The 16,719-nt window shown below is 37.2% G+C and overlaps 2 protein-coding genes across 4 annotated transcripts in view; one reads left to right on the forward strand and one right to left on the reverse strand.

The window, feature by feature from the left end:
* The window catches only part of LOC140146479 (protein FAN-like), a 41,564-nt gene extending 41,318 nt beyond the window's left edge, over positions 1-246 (reverse strand). Inside the window, exon 1 of the mRNA XM_072168341.1 lies at positions 165-246. Within this exon, the coding sequence (XP_072024442.1) occupies positions 165-205 (41 nt within the window). The 5' untranslated portion in view covers positions 206-246. The remainder of the gene's footprint in view (positions 1-164) is intronic.
* A 208-nt stretch (positions 247-454) lies between these two features.
* Positions 455-15,970, forward strand: LOC140146480 (COX assembly mitochondrial protein 2 homolog). Of its 3 annotated transcripts, none has more exons than XM_072168344.1 (4): positions 455-661; positions 9,470-9,589; positions 10,102-10,173; positions 11,231-15,970. In XM_072168344.1, the coding sequence occupies exons 2-4, from the start codon at positions 9,509-9,511 to the stop codon at positions 11,324-11,326; spliced, it is 249 nt and encodes an 82-aa protein (XP_072024445.1). In that variant the 5' UTR covers positions 455-661; positions 9,470-9,508; the 3' UTR covers positions 11,327-15,970. The 3 variants fall into 3 exon arrangements, with proteins under 3 accessions (XP_072024445.1, XP_072024444.1, XP_072024443.1); XM_072168343.1 differs by having other exon boundaries at positions 455-630; XM_072168342.1 differs by having other exon boundaries at positions 456-669.
* Positions 15,971-16,719: the final 749 nt, after the last annotated feature.

A 16,719-nucleotide genomic window follows, 5' to 3' on the forward strand; every position in this document is an offset into this window, starting at 1 on the left:
CAGAATTTTGCACCTTTTACACTACCGGGTATGTTGCAAACATCAAATTAACTTATTTACATCACTCTGATATTTGTCTAAACCAATACAATTCATCTGTTGATTATAATCTTTAATACAGTGAGAAAAAATAACTAATCATATGACAGAAAACATCATTTTACCTCTCTTTTCTCTCTCCATAGTTCTCACTTACAAACGCCATTTTTCCTCCTCCAGCTGATTGGAAGTGCGCCCTCAATTTGTGCAATTTGTAAACAAGTAAACATTTTGCGATATATAAATTTTAATTTTATGTCTCAAAGTTGGATAAAGTTGTAATTACTAATTTCATTCAAAATAAAACTTTATTTTATGGAATAACTTAAACACTTTGGAATAATTTGTTATTTAAAGGATCTTTGTTTTACTTAAACATCAGACTACACAAATAATAATATCGTGAAAATATTGATGCTTAAAATTGTTTTGCAAGACATGCTGCAAGCTGTGTTGTACAACATTCTGAGACTGGACTGGTTGGAAGTTTTCTACACCGTGATTTCGCTTTTAAGGACATAAACTTTTAGTGCCATTTTATAATATTATACCAGGAAATTTTGAACATTGGCCACATTTGGTTTGTACATTGTAAGCAGCTAAGCAGTGGGGAATAGGAAAAGTATTTCAGTAAGCTTAAGGAGTATTTCGAGATCCTAGCTAGGGCTATTCCTGCTATACTATAGCCAAAATAATAGTTTCTCGATCATGAGAGTATTTTTGTACTGTGTGCACTGCGTAATGTCGCAAGTTTAGTGGAATGACACGATAGCGCGATCGAATGTGCACGCACAGGAAATGCAGCGCTACCCAAAGCGTGTGTGGTAGGCGTTCTACGCCGACGCAATTGTCATTGCGTGCCTAGTATTGAGCTCTCATGATCGAGAAACTATACTAGCATGACTAGTATTATTTTAGCTATAGCATCCTCTTTTTATGGCATTTTTCTTCTTCTTCTTCCTATATACTACATTTGTATGTTACATGAAGTGCCACACCATGCACGTACGCAGGAATTTTTCAAGGGGGGTGTGTGTGATGATAAAAATACTAAAATAAAGAAATGGCAGCGAAGCGAATCATCTCGTCGCGCCTGCTTTCGGCCGGGGGAAGTCTGAGGGGATGTGCCCCCCCTCAGAATTAAAGAAACTTTTGGAAAATGAAAACCTAATTGAAGCGATTTGGTGGACAATTTTGGCACTATTACTATTAGTAGGGATGCCCACTCTCAATACAGTTTCCACTAGAACGATGTTTCATTTACTGTGTGCGTGCACTCACACACGTATTGTCTATGGAGAAACTGATCGATACAAGAAATCCCAGGCATGTTAAATGGCGTACATACTTGTTTTGATCCAAATGTAGGCCTATATCAGGGTGTTTCAAGAAATTCCTGATTCCACCAGAAAACATTCACCAAACTTTTTCCTGTTTGGTCAGTAAATAGAGAGGACCTTCCTGCATGAAGAGATCAACTTTTTTTAATGAAAAATTTAATGAGATGAGAACTACAACAGGTTGAAGTGACACCATTCCGTGCATCAGGTGTTCAAACGCAATTATCTCCGAATTTGGAGTGAATCAGACAAGCAAACTTACATACTCATAAAATTTAACTATTTATGAAGACAAAATGTGTAGGATGTTAAGAAATTTAAGAATGTTTAAGCCTACATGCCCATCTCAAATCATGCACTTCCCGTGCACTTCTCACTACCATGTCCATTTCATAGGGAGTATAAAAACCGGGGACCATCATGGCTTCCATGCACACAGTGTATTGCTCAATGTAGTAAAGATAACCTTCGAGTTGGAGCAAATTTCTCAAAATTGGTAGTGATTAATGTTACCAAACTTATGCCATGATGAAATATAATAATTTTTGAAGATAAAATGTGCTGACCTTAAAAGATTGAACAATGTTTAAGACTACCGCTTTTCATTTGAAATAATGCACTTATTGTTCATCTCCTCTATGGAGATATTTTCCATGGCGGCCATCTATGATCATGCTTGAGGTTTCAACAAACAAACCATGGGTTTTGAGGTCTTATAGTTTTTGTTGTATGTCAACAAAATCGATTAAATTTTCAGGATGATCTTATTTTCATGTTGTTATAAGCAAATATAATGTTCCAGATAAGATAGTTAATAAATACATTAAGAAAAAGTACCTTAAAGTTGCACTTTCTGTTAGTATTCCTTTTTGGACTTTAACTTTTTAACATGTTCTAGCAGCCCTATATAAAACCGTGACACTCGAAAGGCCATATCTCTGGAATGAAACGTCCGATTAAGATTATTTAAACGCCAAAATGTTTCTTTCATCAATTCCCATCCAATAAGTTAGGTCTGAATCAATTTAAAAGTACTTCAATTTTTAGTGGACATGCCTACTATTAGTGTGTAAAATTTTAAATTGAAAAAGCCGAACATTTGTGAAATGACGGTCCATGAAGCCTTTTGTGAACAAGTTTTCTCTTCAGTTGTAGGCCTATAAATTGTGTTAAACACAAATTGGGAAATGTCGAAAGCAGAATCAAAAATGGCTGCTTGTTTATCCACTACGCAGGGGGGTGTCTGAGGGGGGAATGTCAGAATTAAGAAACTTTTGCAAAATGAAGACCTAATTGAAGCGATTTGGTGGATCATTTTGGGACTATTAGCATGATTAGTGTGTAAAATTTTAGTTTGAAAAAGCCGAAAATTGGTGAAATAACGGTACATAAACCTTTCGTGAACAAGAGTTTTGCCTCCTGCAGAATTTCAAAAAATTTGCAAAATGAAGGACCGATTGAAGCCATTTGGTGCATAATTTTTACACTATTTAAATCATTGCTTCAAACAGAAAAAAGGGCCCACTCAATTTGCACAATTAAAACCTTTGTCCGTATGTTGCCGGGGTAGGGTCCGGGGGTAGGGTGTGGGGTGTGATATGGAGAGGTGTTAGTTATAACATCATAAGGCCCTATATCTATGTCAATTAACAATTAAAACCTTTACGTACATACGTTGCCAGGGTAAAGGTGAAATGATGTGGGGGGGGTGCCGGAGGGGGGTATTAACATGTATTGACACATTTACGTACGTTGCCGGTCAATACCGGGTATAGGCCTAGAGGTGCGATAAATTTGTGTGGGGCGTAACACCCCCTACGTGCGTAATGTGCCACACCATTCCTCCTCTCTTCTCACTTGGTCATGAGATCTTTTTTTAGGGAGGGAGGGTCATAATGTGGCTTGGGTGAGTGGGCTTTTCGCCTATATGTGTGGAATAGGGAGACATGAAGTCCATGTACAAAAACCAGAAATTACATTTCAAATGTACACCAAGGTATTCTTCCCTAACTATACCATGTCACTGTTGCCCTTACATCTTTGAAGTAAGCTTCTTTGGTTGTATTATGTCTCTGGAAATTTATTGGTCCAAATTTGTAGTCAATATCCTGAAATTATGTGTCCTGCTTGTAAGCTACACCATGCTTCAAATGGTGTTGATCAAATCTGGCTCTCGAAATGTCTGACAAAACAATCCCTAACTTTTGACCTTTCATAAAGACATGTGTTATTCTACCAATACCCCACAGAACAGAGACTGTGACTATGAGGTTGATATCATGACATTGCTAAATATGACACATCAGCAGTTGAAGCATGTGCTGACCATGTGCAGGTCAATGAACACATGGACTCTCAACCAGTCTCTTGTTCAGCATGTTGGGCTATTGACTGCACATGGCAGTGCTATCAAGGCCTTGTGCATGTGTCTAAGGTCTGAAAGGTTATGATTTTGGGTCATGTTGTGAACATATACAATGGACATGTACAGCTGAATTTGTCATGTGGATATTTAGACTTTTATCAATAAAGTAAGTACAAATTGGGGATCATATTTTTCAGATATGGAATAAGGACTTTGAGTGCATTTTAAAAGTGGTATGTGTGTGGGAATTTTTATAACTGGTGCAGTTATCATGTTTTGAAATATACACTCTTTGACAGCTCTCTCCATGGCTGTTTGAATGCCTGGTTATACCATGTACCCATACACTAGGTATGGGTACATGGGACCAGGTATACTTTTCGCCCTTAGTAACCCAAAAAGGTTTGGAGTTTGCTTTTGAAGCCGTTGATGGTTGGAGCTAACACTGTAGAATTAGGTAGCCTATTCCAGTCTGTTATAACTCGTTGGCTGTAGACGTAGCATCTTGTATCTACTCTCATGTGTTGTTTTTGAAGTTTCATTGGGTGGCCTCTTGTACCTTGGTATTCTGCAAGTTGGAACATGTCTGTCGGTTTTATGTTGTCAATTCCTGTGAATATTCTGTACGTTTGGATCAAGTCTGCTCTCCTCCTTCTATCTCTAGTGTCATAAGATTCAGTTCCTTTAGTCTTTCGTGATATGGTTTGGATTTCAATTCTGGTATTATCTTTGTCGCTCTTCTCTGCACACCTTCAAGCAGCTTGATGTCTTTCTGTTGGCATGGTCGCCAGGCTTGTATACTGTAGTCTAAATGTGGTCTGATGAGGGACTTGTAAAGTTGTAAAACAATTCTCTTGCTCCTGTACTTGAATGTTCTTTTTACCATCCCTAGTGTTCTGTTCGCCTTCTTTGTTGCTTCCGCTACCTGTTTCCCTACTTGAGTGTATTTTCCATCCAGACGCCCAAGTCTTTTTCTTCTGTTGTACTTGCTAACGCTTTATTCTTCATTTGGTACTGGTGTTGTGGATTGTTGTGTCCAATGTGCATGACTGAGCATTTGTCTACATTAAAGCTCATTTTCCACTTGTCAGACCAGTCCATGAGCTTGTCTAAGTCTTCTTGCAGTTTCTGGATCTCTACATCTGAGCCAACCTTGCTTGTCATCTTTGTGTCGTCTGCAAATTTACTGATCTCTGAGATGATATTTATCTCCAAGTCATTCATGAATATGAGGAAGCAGAGTGGGCTTAGGACGGATCCCTGTACAACTGAACTTGACACATCACTTGTCTTGGATTTTGCTCCCTGAACTACTACGTACCCTCTGTTTTCTATCAGCTAGCCACGCTTGTATCCATCTCAGTACTTGGCCTTCTATGCCATGAGCTTTTAGTTTTTGCAACAGTCTTTTGTGTGGTACTTTGTCGAAGGCTTTTTGCAGGTCTATGTAGATGACATCAACAGGGTGCTCTTCAGCAATATGCTTTGTTACCGTTTTTAAGTGCATTAGTAGGTTTGTATTACAAGATCTGCCTTTCATAAAGCCATGTTGAGTGTCTCTGATGAGGTTATGTTTGTCAAGATGAGTAGTTACTTGGTCTTTGATTAGTTTCTCCATTGTTTTGCAGACTACTGATGTGAGACTAATCGGTCTGTAATTTCCAGCTGATGATCTTGGCCCCTTCTTGTACACAGGTGTTACATTTGCCATTCTTCTGGTACGTAACCTTCTTTGAAGGAGAGGTTGAAGATTATTGCTAACGGTTCAGCTAGCTCACTTGCAAGTTCTCGTAGCAGCCTTGGGGAAACGTTGTCTGGTCCTGCGGCTTTGCTGAGGTTTAGCCCAAGCAAATGTTTCTCAACTTGTTCTGGTTCAATTGTCATAGTTTTGAGTATTTCACTTTCTTCACCATTGAACATTCTTGGCGCTTCTGGTGGCTTGTCGCCTTCTTCTGTGAATACTGATGTGAAGAAATTGTTAAGTTCTTCGGCCGTTTCTTTGCCTGGTGGTATTATACCTCCGTCTTTATTCTTCAGTGGTCCAACAGTGTCTTTCACTTTTCTTTTGGATCTGGTGTATGCATAAAATCCCTTGGGATTTTCTTTGATTGAGTCAGTGATACTTTTCTCATACTTGTACTTTGCTTCACGTATTTTCTTCTTCGCTGCCTTCTCACAATCTCGGTAATGCTCTTTGTCTGTTTCACTTTTGGTTGTCTTGAATTTCTGCCATGCTTTCTTCTTTTTCCTGACTGCTTTCATGGTTGCTCTTGTCATCCATTTTGGCTTTGTTTGTCGCTGGTTTGTCTTCATAGGTATGTGCTCTTCTGCTAAGGAATCAAGTTCGGTTTTCAAACAGGTCCATGCTTCTTGTGTGCATACCTCAAATTGAGTATTGTCGCACGGGCTTAACATGCATAGTTTTTTTTACCTATGCACGATCCTGGAACCTAGCTAGGATTGATTGCAGATATCAGAACCGGGGATGGTCTTCCTTCTCTTTTCGAATAGCTCTGACACTTAACGTGCACAGGGTTTGACTCTTCCTGTACACAGGATCAACGGCTTTATGTGACTTCCGAATCACAAACGAAGCACATACACTACCTATACATGTCTGCACGTGGTAAGCAGTGTATGGGCGAGAAGAAATTCTTCAATTAAATTCTGAAATTAATAACTGAACTGAATTGAAGGATTTCTGACCATATAGGAACTTTTTGGGAGGGATGAGAATTTTCACCTAAGGCAAGCCCAAGGCTCGAACCCTCGTCGATCGTATCTCCCGGCCGGCAGCGCAACGCCTTAACTCAGCGGATATCCACGAAAAAAGCTTATTCCCCAAATTTCAGTTGATTCCGATTTTTGCGTTTATGCGAGTTATGCATGATTATGTGTATTACACTGCTCCATAGACAATGTGTTGTAATTTCGTTCTGGTACACCAGAACGAAATTCAAATTTCACAATATCTTTGCCAAACGAATTAATCTGCAAGAAATATTTTGTATATAAAAATTATGTAGCCAGAGGTTTCCATTGATATAAAAATCTCAACTTTTTTTGAGAAAAGTGGGGGGATGATGCTGTTCACGAAATGCCCTTTTAATAAACTAAGCGGTTAAGGCGTTGCGCTGCCGGCCGGGAGATACGATCGACGAGGGTTCGAGCCTTGGGCTTGCCTTAGTTTTAGGTGAACAAGACAAAAAGCTCAGAGCCTCAGAGCAAAAATAAGCTGTGTCTTGCCTCAATGAAAGCAAGTTCACTACAACTCTACGAGCAGTTTATCTGGGTGGGTTTTTTTTTGTTTTTTGTCTGTTGCTTTCTGCTTATGTGCACAGTGAGTGACAGTGGTGTGTACACTTTTGTACTGTTTTCCTGACACTTCTGTGGGCTCTGGAATTGGCAATTTTTGGCCATCGAAATTTGCCTGGTTTTTTTTTTTGTCTACATTGGTTGTTTGGTTCATTGTGTCTGCTTATGTGCACACAGTGATTGTCATCACTTGTTCCCAGTGCACACGTCTTTGGGGGGAAAAATATATGTCTTCAATATGACTGGTCAGAATTTGTATATGATGGACGGCTTTTCCTCCCAGCCACATAATTTACTTCAAGGACTGTTAAATATCAAAAATACATGTATAAAAATACATAAAGTTGTGTTTCTTCTTTCATTAAAAAGAGTGCTCGATCCTGTGAAGGAGAGCGTGTACATAACATTAAAAGAAACAAATTTATTCCATGTTCACTACGATTCGTTTCGCCCCAAGGCTCCTCAGGTGAAAATACATGTATATAAAAATACATGTATATAAAAATACATGTATATAAAAATATCTTCAATACGAAAGGTCAAAATTTTCAATTGATCGTCGACCTTCATACACTTTAGGTATAAATCATCAGATTAATAAAGTTTACTTCGAGTACTGTTAAATATCAAAAATATCAATTTTTAATGATTTGCCATAAAATGTGTATTAACCCCAGACGGAGACAATGACACACAAGGCAACAGCAAATTTTGGTAATACTTATTGGCCATCAGGATAGACCATAATTTTATTTTCATAAACAAAGATTTCAGCCATTATATCATTACAAGCAAAGGGTTTGTACACAACCCTGGAATGAAATCAGAAAGGATGGGATTCCAAGATAAAAGTAAAAATACTCAACCCAATTTCTGTACGACAGTAAACCAACTGAGGAATCATGAATCCCAAATCAAGCAAGTTCAAAAGGGAAAAATCAAAAGGATGGGATTCCAAGATAAAAGTAAAAATACTCAACCCAATTTTGTTCGACAGTAAACCAACTGAGGAATCATGAATCCCAATCGCAAATTCAAAGGGGAACTCCAGAATAAGAGCAAAGCAGCTCAACCCAATTTCTATTCTACAGTAAGCATTACTGAGGAACATGGAGCCCACAAATAACCCGATAAAGGGATTTTTATAATGGCCGAAACTTTCCACTCTATCAGTTTTTCATTATATAATTAGTGCATACAGTATTAACTGATATTAATATGAAATATAGATATACAGGTGCATATAAGTGGAAGATGCAAGATAAAAGAAAACAAACATCTCCTTGTATAAAACATGTTTATAGCTTGTCCTCTAAGTATGTAATTAAACATGACATGTTTAACTCTTGATCGATAAGTCTGTCTTCTGTGAGGACTCCTTTCTATGTTAGAATTTTTTTGATAACAGATGTTGTAATAATGCGATAAGCTGCAGTTAAATTTTATGCTGCTATTATATATAAAAATTAGCATTATAATGAATTTTGACCGCTCATGTCGGGAGCTTATCATTTATTTGCTATTTTATATCAACAAAGATATTTGAGATTCCAAGATGAAAGCAAAATGCTCAACCCAATTTCTGTTCTACAGTAACACTACTGAGGAATCTGAATCCCAAAGCAATCCAGGGAAAATTAATACAAATCCTCATGGAATTCCAAGATAAAAGTAAATATACTCAACCCAATTTCTGTTCTACAGTGAATACCCGACTGAAGAATCCAAATCCCATAAAAAATTTTCTTTACCCATATAATTATTTGTGCTCCAATAGCATGCCTAAAGCCTGCTTTATAATCGTGCAACTATTTAAATTGTTTTCCCTAATTATGTAAGGAAAGCAGTAGGCCTACCTGCCTTTTTTTAAAAAAAACAACTTATGATTTGCTTGAAATAACGTTATGTGCTTGCATTAACATATTTGACAAACGCATAGGCTCCCCTAAAATTGGGAGAGGTGGGTGGGAATTAAAATTTTTTGTCTATCCATTCTGGAAACCAATAATGTAATGAAGACAAAACACCACGACAGTGACCAGTGCAGAGCGAGAGGGCAGCTCTCATTGGTCAACACACGATGCTGTCACGCTGCTATGGCAACACCCGGCCGGGAACACACAGCCCCTATCGGTATGATCCGGAATTACTTCCGCGTGGGGTCAAATTTGTTTTCTTATCGTTTCACGTTAGAAAACTTTATTACATTGCGAATTTCAAAAAATCAAAATTATTTGATATCAGAAGGCCATTCCTCGTATTCATAATGCAATTTGATGTGTATGATTTGCTCTCATGTCCCACAAAAAATACTGTGCAAACGTTGCTATCCGATTCCTTAAAGGTTCAAAATTTGTAGTTATTACAACTGACTCTGATCTGATGTTTAAAATTGTTTGTTTTGTTTCAGTTTTGATTTGTTGAATACAAGTTGCAGCCATCATTTACCATGCATAGTGACCTAGCACCACACTTACATACACCTGAATGCAATGCCATCATACAAAAATATCTACAATGTCAAAAAGATGTAAGTATAAACAGTGGCGGTGCCACAGGGGGGCATGGGGGGCAAATTCCAATTGTGTGCAAAATTTGTTGATTTTGCCCCTCCTCTCCCTGAAATTCACATTGCCCCCCCATGCTCTCCCCGAAAAAAATTCCTGACGCTGCCACTGAGTATAAAGTGGAAGAGCTTAGCCTGAGCCCCTTGAAATTTCCTGTTTCCCATCACTTTTTTCCAGCTCATAATGAGGCAACTTGATCATTATTCATTATTTTAGCGATTCCTATTTCTCACAAAAATTAACCCCTTTGGCGCCACCCATACATGTACTTATACTTATAGGCACTTGAAGCTAACAAAATGAATAGGGCCAATGGTGCATTTTTTGGCTTCCAATATCACATTTTTATCCGTTGCTTTTATCCCTACCCTAGCCTTCAGCATAAGTTTAGGAAGATGATTATTGCACAACACTTAAATAGATAAAAGAAATATTGACATGTATTTTTTCAACATGATTTATTTCTTGTTTGTAGAATCCATGGAAACGATTCTTAGGAGAATGCGGATCATTAGACACAGCTATGAACAAATGTCTTAAAAAAGAGGTGAGTTGCCATGATAATAGTACCCGGTAATTTGGGGGTATTTGGAGGAAAATTTAGCTAAAAATCTCTGGACTTGACTTTCAAAGCAGGGTGCTTTATTAATATAGGGTCCACAAGTTATAAGTTCCCACCCCCATACTTTTTTTTTCATAAATCGAAAAATATTTTACGAAGTGACATGTAAAACGGTATGTGTAGCCTTATTTGTTTCACACATATCATGGACCAAATTATAGCGTCATACGTCATTGCGTTCAGTCAAAATGGTTCATTATGTAAAAAAAGAGACTGTTCTTAATGTTGTTAAAAGTGTCATCTGAGTCTCAGTAGTCGGGCCTATTCATATGTGAAAACCTGGCTGCAGCTTTTAAAACGGCGTCTTTTTTTACACAATTAACCATTGTGACTGAATGTAATGACGTGTGACGCTATAAATTGGTCCACATGCATAAAACAAATAAGGCTAGACGTAACTTTTACAATTTTACATTTTGTAAAACATTTTTTGATTTATTTTAAAAAGTATTAGGGGGAACTTATAAGTTGTGGACCCTGTTTGTGTTTTAAATATCAATTTAAATATTTTTTATGCAAAACAATGTTGCAATACGAAAACTGGAACCTTACCAGATTTTAAAGTTTTTACATTAAAATTCCAAGAAAAACTCACTTGTTTTCCTTATAGTTGATAATCCTATCTGTTGCCTTTCTCAATGGTGAATGCCAATTCATCTTCTATTTGATGGAATGACATCATCTGATGATAACACCCTCAGAATGGGACAATTCAAAGATTTGTGCAATGGATAACGGAAGAAACACCAGCCAAATTTGAAGGAGAGCCTATGAGGGGCATTCCAACTTAGTCATATCTATGACCAATTGTACAGTGCTGTGGCATGCAGTAAAATCTATGATTTCATTTCAGTTGACTTCAATTGAGTCCTTGCGTGTCGCTCTGGTGAAATTTTGGGCCATAAAATTTGGTACCATATATTGTATTCATCAATATACTGGAATAAAAATGACTTTACATTATTTGTGTTCTCTTTTTCAGAGAGAAGCAAATCGACAGGAAAATCACAGAAAATCACGAGAAATGAAGCAAAAATTAGCAGCACGACGGGAGGAGAGAACAGAGGGACAAGCATAACCAAACTTTGATTCCATCGACATTGTTATCATACATACATGTACATTTTGTATTATGTATCACAGTGTGCCAAGCATTGTACCCAGGAGACAGTACATAATACTTTGATCAGCTCATAATAGGCGAGGCTCATTACATCACAGATTCATATAGAATGGCGTACAGCCTTGGACCAACCACCAATTCAACATACGCTCTGCAAATTTGGTGACTAACAATCTTTATTGATGCGTGCAATAACATATAAACTTAATGATTTCACCTGTACCGAGTTGAACAAATATAGCAATGAGGATGCTGACTGACTGGCTTTGAGTAGGGTCATAATACATTGTATATTGCAGCTCAAGTAATCCTTCTGCAAGTCTCTGTGATAAGGCCATCTTAATTAAATCCTGTGTCTCAAAGCTCAAAGCTGCCGCGCGCGTTAGTAAAATCATGCGCGTAGTCCTCTTTGAAAATCAAGAAATTCATTTTTGTTTATATCTTTTTATTGTTTTTAACAAAACAAAAATAAAACTCAAAATTCATATTTGATTTCAAGTTTTCGATTTTTTCGCAATTTTTTAGACATGAAAATAATAAAAGAGAAGAATAATAGTTTGTAGCAGTGACTTTTTTGTCTGCTTATTCCAACATTTACAACATTGGATATTATTTGCACAAAATGGTTGTCCGAAATCCTGTACTGACACATTAAAAAAATTTATTAAAAAAAAAATACAGTAAAAAACACTGCATTCCGCATTAGGTTTTGAATTTCTCACAAGCTTTGAGACACAGGATTTAGTTAAGATGGCCTAATGTGAAAAGTGTGGTGATAGTGCAGTGTGGATCTGTTGCAGTGGCTGGTACACTTATGCACCTCTGGATCTACATGTACCCCTAATGCTGGCATCTAAAGATCTAAAAATTTAAAAAATGTGTATTTCATAAAATGTGACACGATCAAGCAAAATCAGTCAGAACTCAAAAATATTAAATTTTGTTGGAGTTCCTTATAAGATAGTAACAAGAATTTACAAAGCTGCATTTTGCAGAAAACCCCATTGAAATTGAACAACCAGTTCCAAAGATATGATGAATTAAAGAGTTTCCAAAACAAAGGAAATATTATCTTTGTTTGGCTATATCTCAAAATCAATATTCCCGAGTTCCGACTGATTTAGCTTGATCGCATCACAAATGGTAAAACTATGTAAGTACATCAGGTGGACTTGATTCTATGTGTGTGAAATAAGTGTATACATTTATATGTGTCTTATAGTATGCAGGTCTTGCAATTCATCTAAATTTTCGCTGCCCTAGCCTCCAGGTGTTTTTTAATGAAGCTATGTTGTGTACAAAATGTTGAGGACCCCCAAGAAATGCAGAGGCCTTAACATATTTTAAAGGATATTTGTCCCACCCTATTTTGAGGCTTGTGGGTATGTCATCAGGGGAAAGCAGCTTTTTTCAGCTTTTCAAGATTTTTCCAAAAAAATCAGGTCTGAAGAAATTAACAAAATTTCATTAATTATGACATTAAATATTTGTGCAGCTCCACATGCAGGTAAATGTATACATGTAGAGACCCAACACAGGTTTTGTTTCGTTGAACCCACAGACTACTATCATCAGTCTAAAGTCCCTGTGCTTTGTATGCTGTGAATTCTTTCATATTCATGAGGGCCGATCGTTCAGTTGTGTACATCTAACAATCACGCCAGCATTGTGTGCATTCACGTATACATATACGCGATAGAGCGTTGCATGTCTTCACAAAAGACTGTAAAAATATGCTTTGTGTAGCAGTTTCATCTGTCGCACTTCATGAAATGATAAGCCGTCATCGGGTGATGCCGATTGCCGAGACTCCGACTGCTTGTGGTAGTCTGCAGTTGAACCATCTTATTTTAATGCTCATTACACCATGTAAAGTTTCTTGTAAGAGATCATGTCACTCCATGCACCGTCCAGGATCTCAGACAACCCCACCTGTCAGGACACAGTTCTTTAACCTCTATTATGCTTGTGCACTCATAGAATGACCTATGAATGTATTGGGTACGGTACCAAAACTCATAGCCCATAACTTGAGGTCAAGTTTAAATGGTATGATTATTGAATGTAGATCATTGAACTGTGCCATAGGAATTGAGAATGCAGTTCATACAATTTTTTAATAGGCCCTAGGGTGAAACGATACTAGCATATTGGGCTATTTCAATTGAAATCCATACACCCCATATGGAATACATATATCCTCCTATACTGAGGGTGTAGATTTTAAATGGAGTCACCCATTTGAGTAACCGCATTTGAAATTCACTCTCCCGTAAAGGGCACGTCTTCCTAGGCTATGGGTGTATGGATTGTAACTGGAATATTTACAACATCAGAACTATAGAAGGTATTCCAATTCAATGAACGCAGCTCTCAATAGCCTGACAATTTTTTACGTACACTGCAAAAAGCTGCGTTAATTCAATTGGAATTCCTACTATGCAACACCGGATTCTCTTGAAATGCCCAGGATTTATATAGCTTTAAGACCTTTCACAACATTCATCTATAAATAAGGTAGCTCCTTTGTTGCATTTCGATGTGGCAGTCTTGTCCATAATCACTGGAAACTGATGGGTACCAATCATTTTGATACACCCTGTAGTGCTAGAAATTAGGCAGGACAATATTTTGGTTCATATATTGCATGTACACCACTACTCAAAAAGAATCAGAATCTGACAATCGTAATTTGCATTCTCTCTTTTCTGTTCTCATGGTGCTTGAGTGTCACTGGACTGAAGTACTTGTGCAAGTGTTGCCTGAACATTTAATGCAATGATAGTCATCTGATTTACAATGTTAATAAAAATTTTGATAAATGCTATTAAAATAAGTCTGATCCTTTAATTTATTTGAGTCAGAGGATGAATTGCATACTTCCCTACATGCACTATGGTTGGGAAATATAACCCAAAATGAACCGAATAAACACACAAGACCGCCTGCAGAACCAGTACAAAGTTCTGTAGGGCATATGCAATTATGGCATCACTCATCATCATGAATAAATCTTCCTCCATGCAATGAGACCTCATTTCCCATGATAATACAATAAACAGGTAGTAATGAAATATGAATGGTTGTGGAATCCATCTGTCCCTCGGTCATCTTAGACCTGTCCTAGACCTGTCCTCCAACATGGCTGCCAGTTCAATTGTTATACCAGAGGCCGTTTGAGTTCAGATCCGTCGGAACATGCTTTTCAATACGGAATAAACACTAACCTCATCGTGACATCATCCAAGCAGCAAAGTTCATTTCCCATTGAAAAAGCGTTATCCAGTTGGTTTATTGCATATGGGGCTCATGTTAATACAATATTATAGCTCTGATGTATTCATTTTAGTATAGCCAGGGATTGTGTAGGCTGTGAATCATACCGTGATGGAGCTTTCTTTCCCTCAAGTATGGTGTTGCCATATTGTTGCACGGAGCCCTCGATTTGTGAGAGAAACATACAGGTGTACTGTATACAGGGTGTCCCAGAAAAAATTACAGAGTGAAAAAAATTGAACGTAAGTCGAGAAGTAGATATCAGAATCAAACGAAAATTTTATTAACGATTACATAATGCGCGCATCAATGCAGTTCATTCCAAGTTTGATCACAGGCGCTTTTTTCTTACTCGCTCACCGCTTTCCAAAGTTTGTGTATCTCATTCAAATTAGTCCACATTATTTGTTTTATAATCCGACGTTGTTATGTTAATGCTTTCACTGGAGATGAATAACAGTTTGTCCAAGAAAACTGAAGAAGATTTCTGCAATTGGAAGCTTTCCAACTTTAGGTTGTGCAAATATGTTATATTTTAACTTTCCAAAGAACATTTGAGCCAAGAATGACAATGATCAAGTGCTTACAGTTTATGTGTGATTTTGATACCATGCAACATTAATGTTGATGTTTTAAAAGATTTAAACTTTGCATTACAATTTTTACGAAATATTCCAAAAACTTTAATGTGTTTAAGAAATATTTAAAGCCAGCTGGAATTATTTTATGCAATACTTCTTTATGTAACATTTATATCAACATTAACGAAAAAAGAGATTTACAAGTAGTGAGCATCATTTTACATGCAAGCTATCATTTTCAATGTCATGCAGGTTTTCAAATATGAACAAACCTAATTAAATGTTTTGCAAGAAACAGATTGTTTAAAAAGAACCGATTCCAATAAAATTGCCGTATAGGATGCAGAATAAAATGGGCTACACGCTGATGTTTAGATTTTTGGATTCTAATGTATATTTCTCGACTTGCATCCAAATTTATTCGCCCGGTAATTTTTTCTGGGACACCCTGTATGTACCGGTAGTTCTCTATTAGAGAACTGCTCTTATGTAAATGAAGGAACCAAAGGATTGATGAACCTTAGTAGCATAACTAGTTTTCTTTGTTCTATAAACCAACTGGTGTTATTTTGACCCACTCCTGTTACAAAACTATGGTAGTTATGGTAATGGGGCTTCATCATTCTTTTCCTTTGTTAACATATTGACATAATGTACTGTCAATATCTACATGTATCTTATTATATTCAAATCTATTTCAGCTCAATTGCAAGATTGAAATAAAATGTAATTATGTAACTGATATCTTGTTTGTATGTTTTAAAAAATAGCTATGACTTGTCACCCTCAGAATTTCTTGATAAGGCATCTTCACACTGAAAACATAAAGTGCTACTGTACACCCAACTCTTACTTTTTTACTAAGCTAATTAGGCCCATTTTGTGTACTATTCAAATACCTACCCCACCCCACACTATCCTGGGGAATGTGGGGAAACGATGGGGCTTGTAATTTTCAGACAAATTGCATTTCAGTACATTCCCCTACCCAGACTACCCCTGGGGACAACTGTAGGCATTAGATGCCCCACTATCCCTTTGTTTCTACTATTACCAAAAGCAGGGTCAGGAAATTAAACACTGGGGGATGCACCAAACAGTTAGTCCCTATGTAATCCCAGCTTGCAATCCCCACCAGTGCATCGCTCACATTTTCCATGAAGTACTTGAATAGTATACAAATATTATGGTGTCTCAGTGTGATGGTCCAAATATAACCACAAGGTAAAAGATAGAGGATTCCATTCCATGGAATAATACAACTTTTACTGAGTGATTACATTTCGACCATTGTACAAATTTAGACAGTTAATATTTGTTTTATGTCAGTCGTACATAAATTCTATTAAGGGAGGAAATGCATTTTTTTATCAACATATCATCATGTTATGTGACATGCTTCACATTTTGGTGTCCACCCTATAACAGATTACTGAAGTGGCGTTCGCACTCGCTTCTCACCACAATGGCCTCATGTGAGTTTGGTTGCCG

This window comes from Amphiura filiformis, chromosome 2, assembly GCF_039555335.1.
Source record: "Amphiura filiformis chromosome 2, Afil_fr2py, whole genome shotgun sequence".
Taxonomy (NCBI): domain Eukaryota; kingdom Metazoa; phylum Echinodermata; class Ophiuroidea; order Amphilepidida; family Amphiuridae; genus Amphiura; species Amphiura filiformis.

What these genes read in the sequence shown, in the direction of transcription:
- LOC140146480 (XM_072168344.1), top strand. Translation starts at nt 9,509, where the DNA reads ATGCATAGTGACCTAGCACCACACTTACATACACCTGAATGCAATGCC. An exon ending in ATCTACAATGTCAAAAAGAT is followed by an intron (nt 9,590 to 10,101) that starts GTAAGTATAAAC and finishes TCTTGTTTGTAG; the next exon opens with AATCCATGGAAACGATTCTT. An exon ending in ACAAATGTCTTAAAAAAGAG is followed by an intron (nt 10,174 to 11,230) that starts GTGAGTTGCCAT and finishes TCTCTTTTTCAG; the next exon opens with AGAGAAGCAAATCGACAGGA.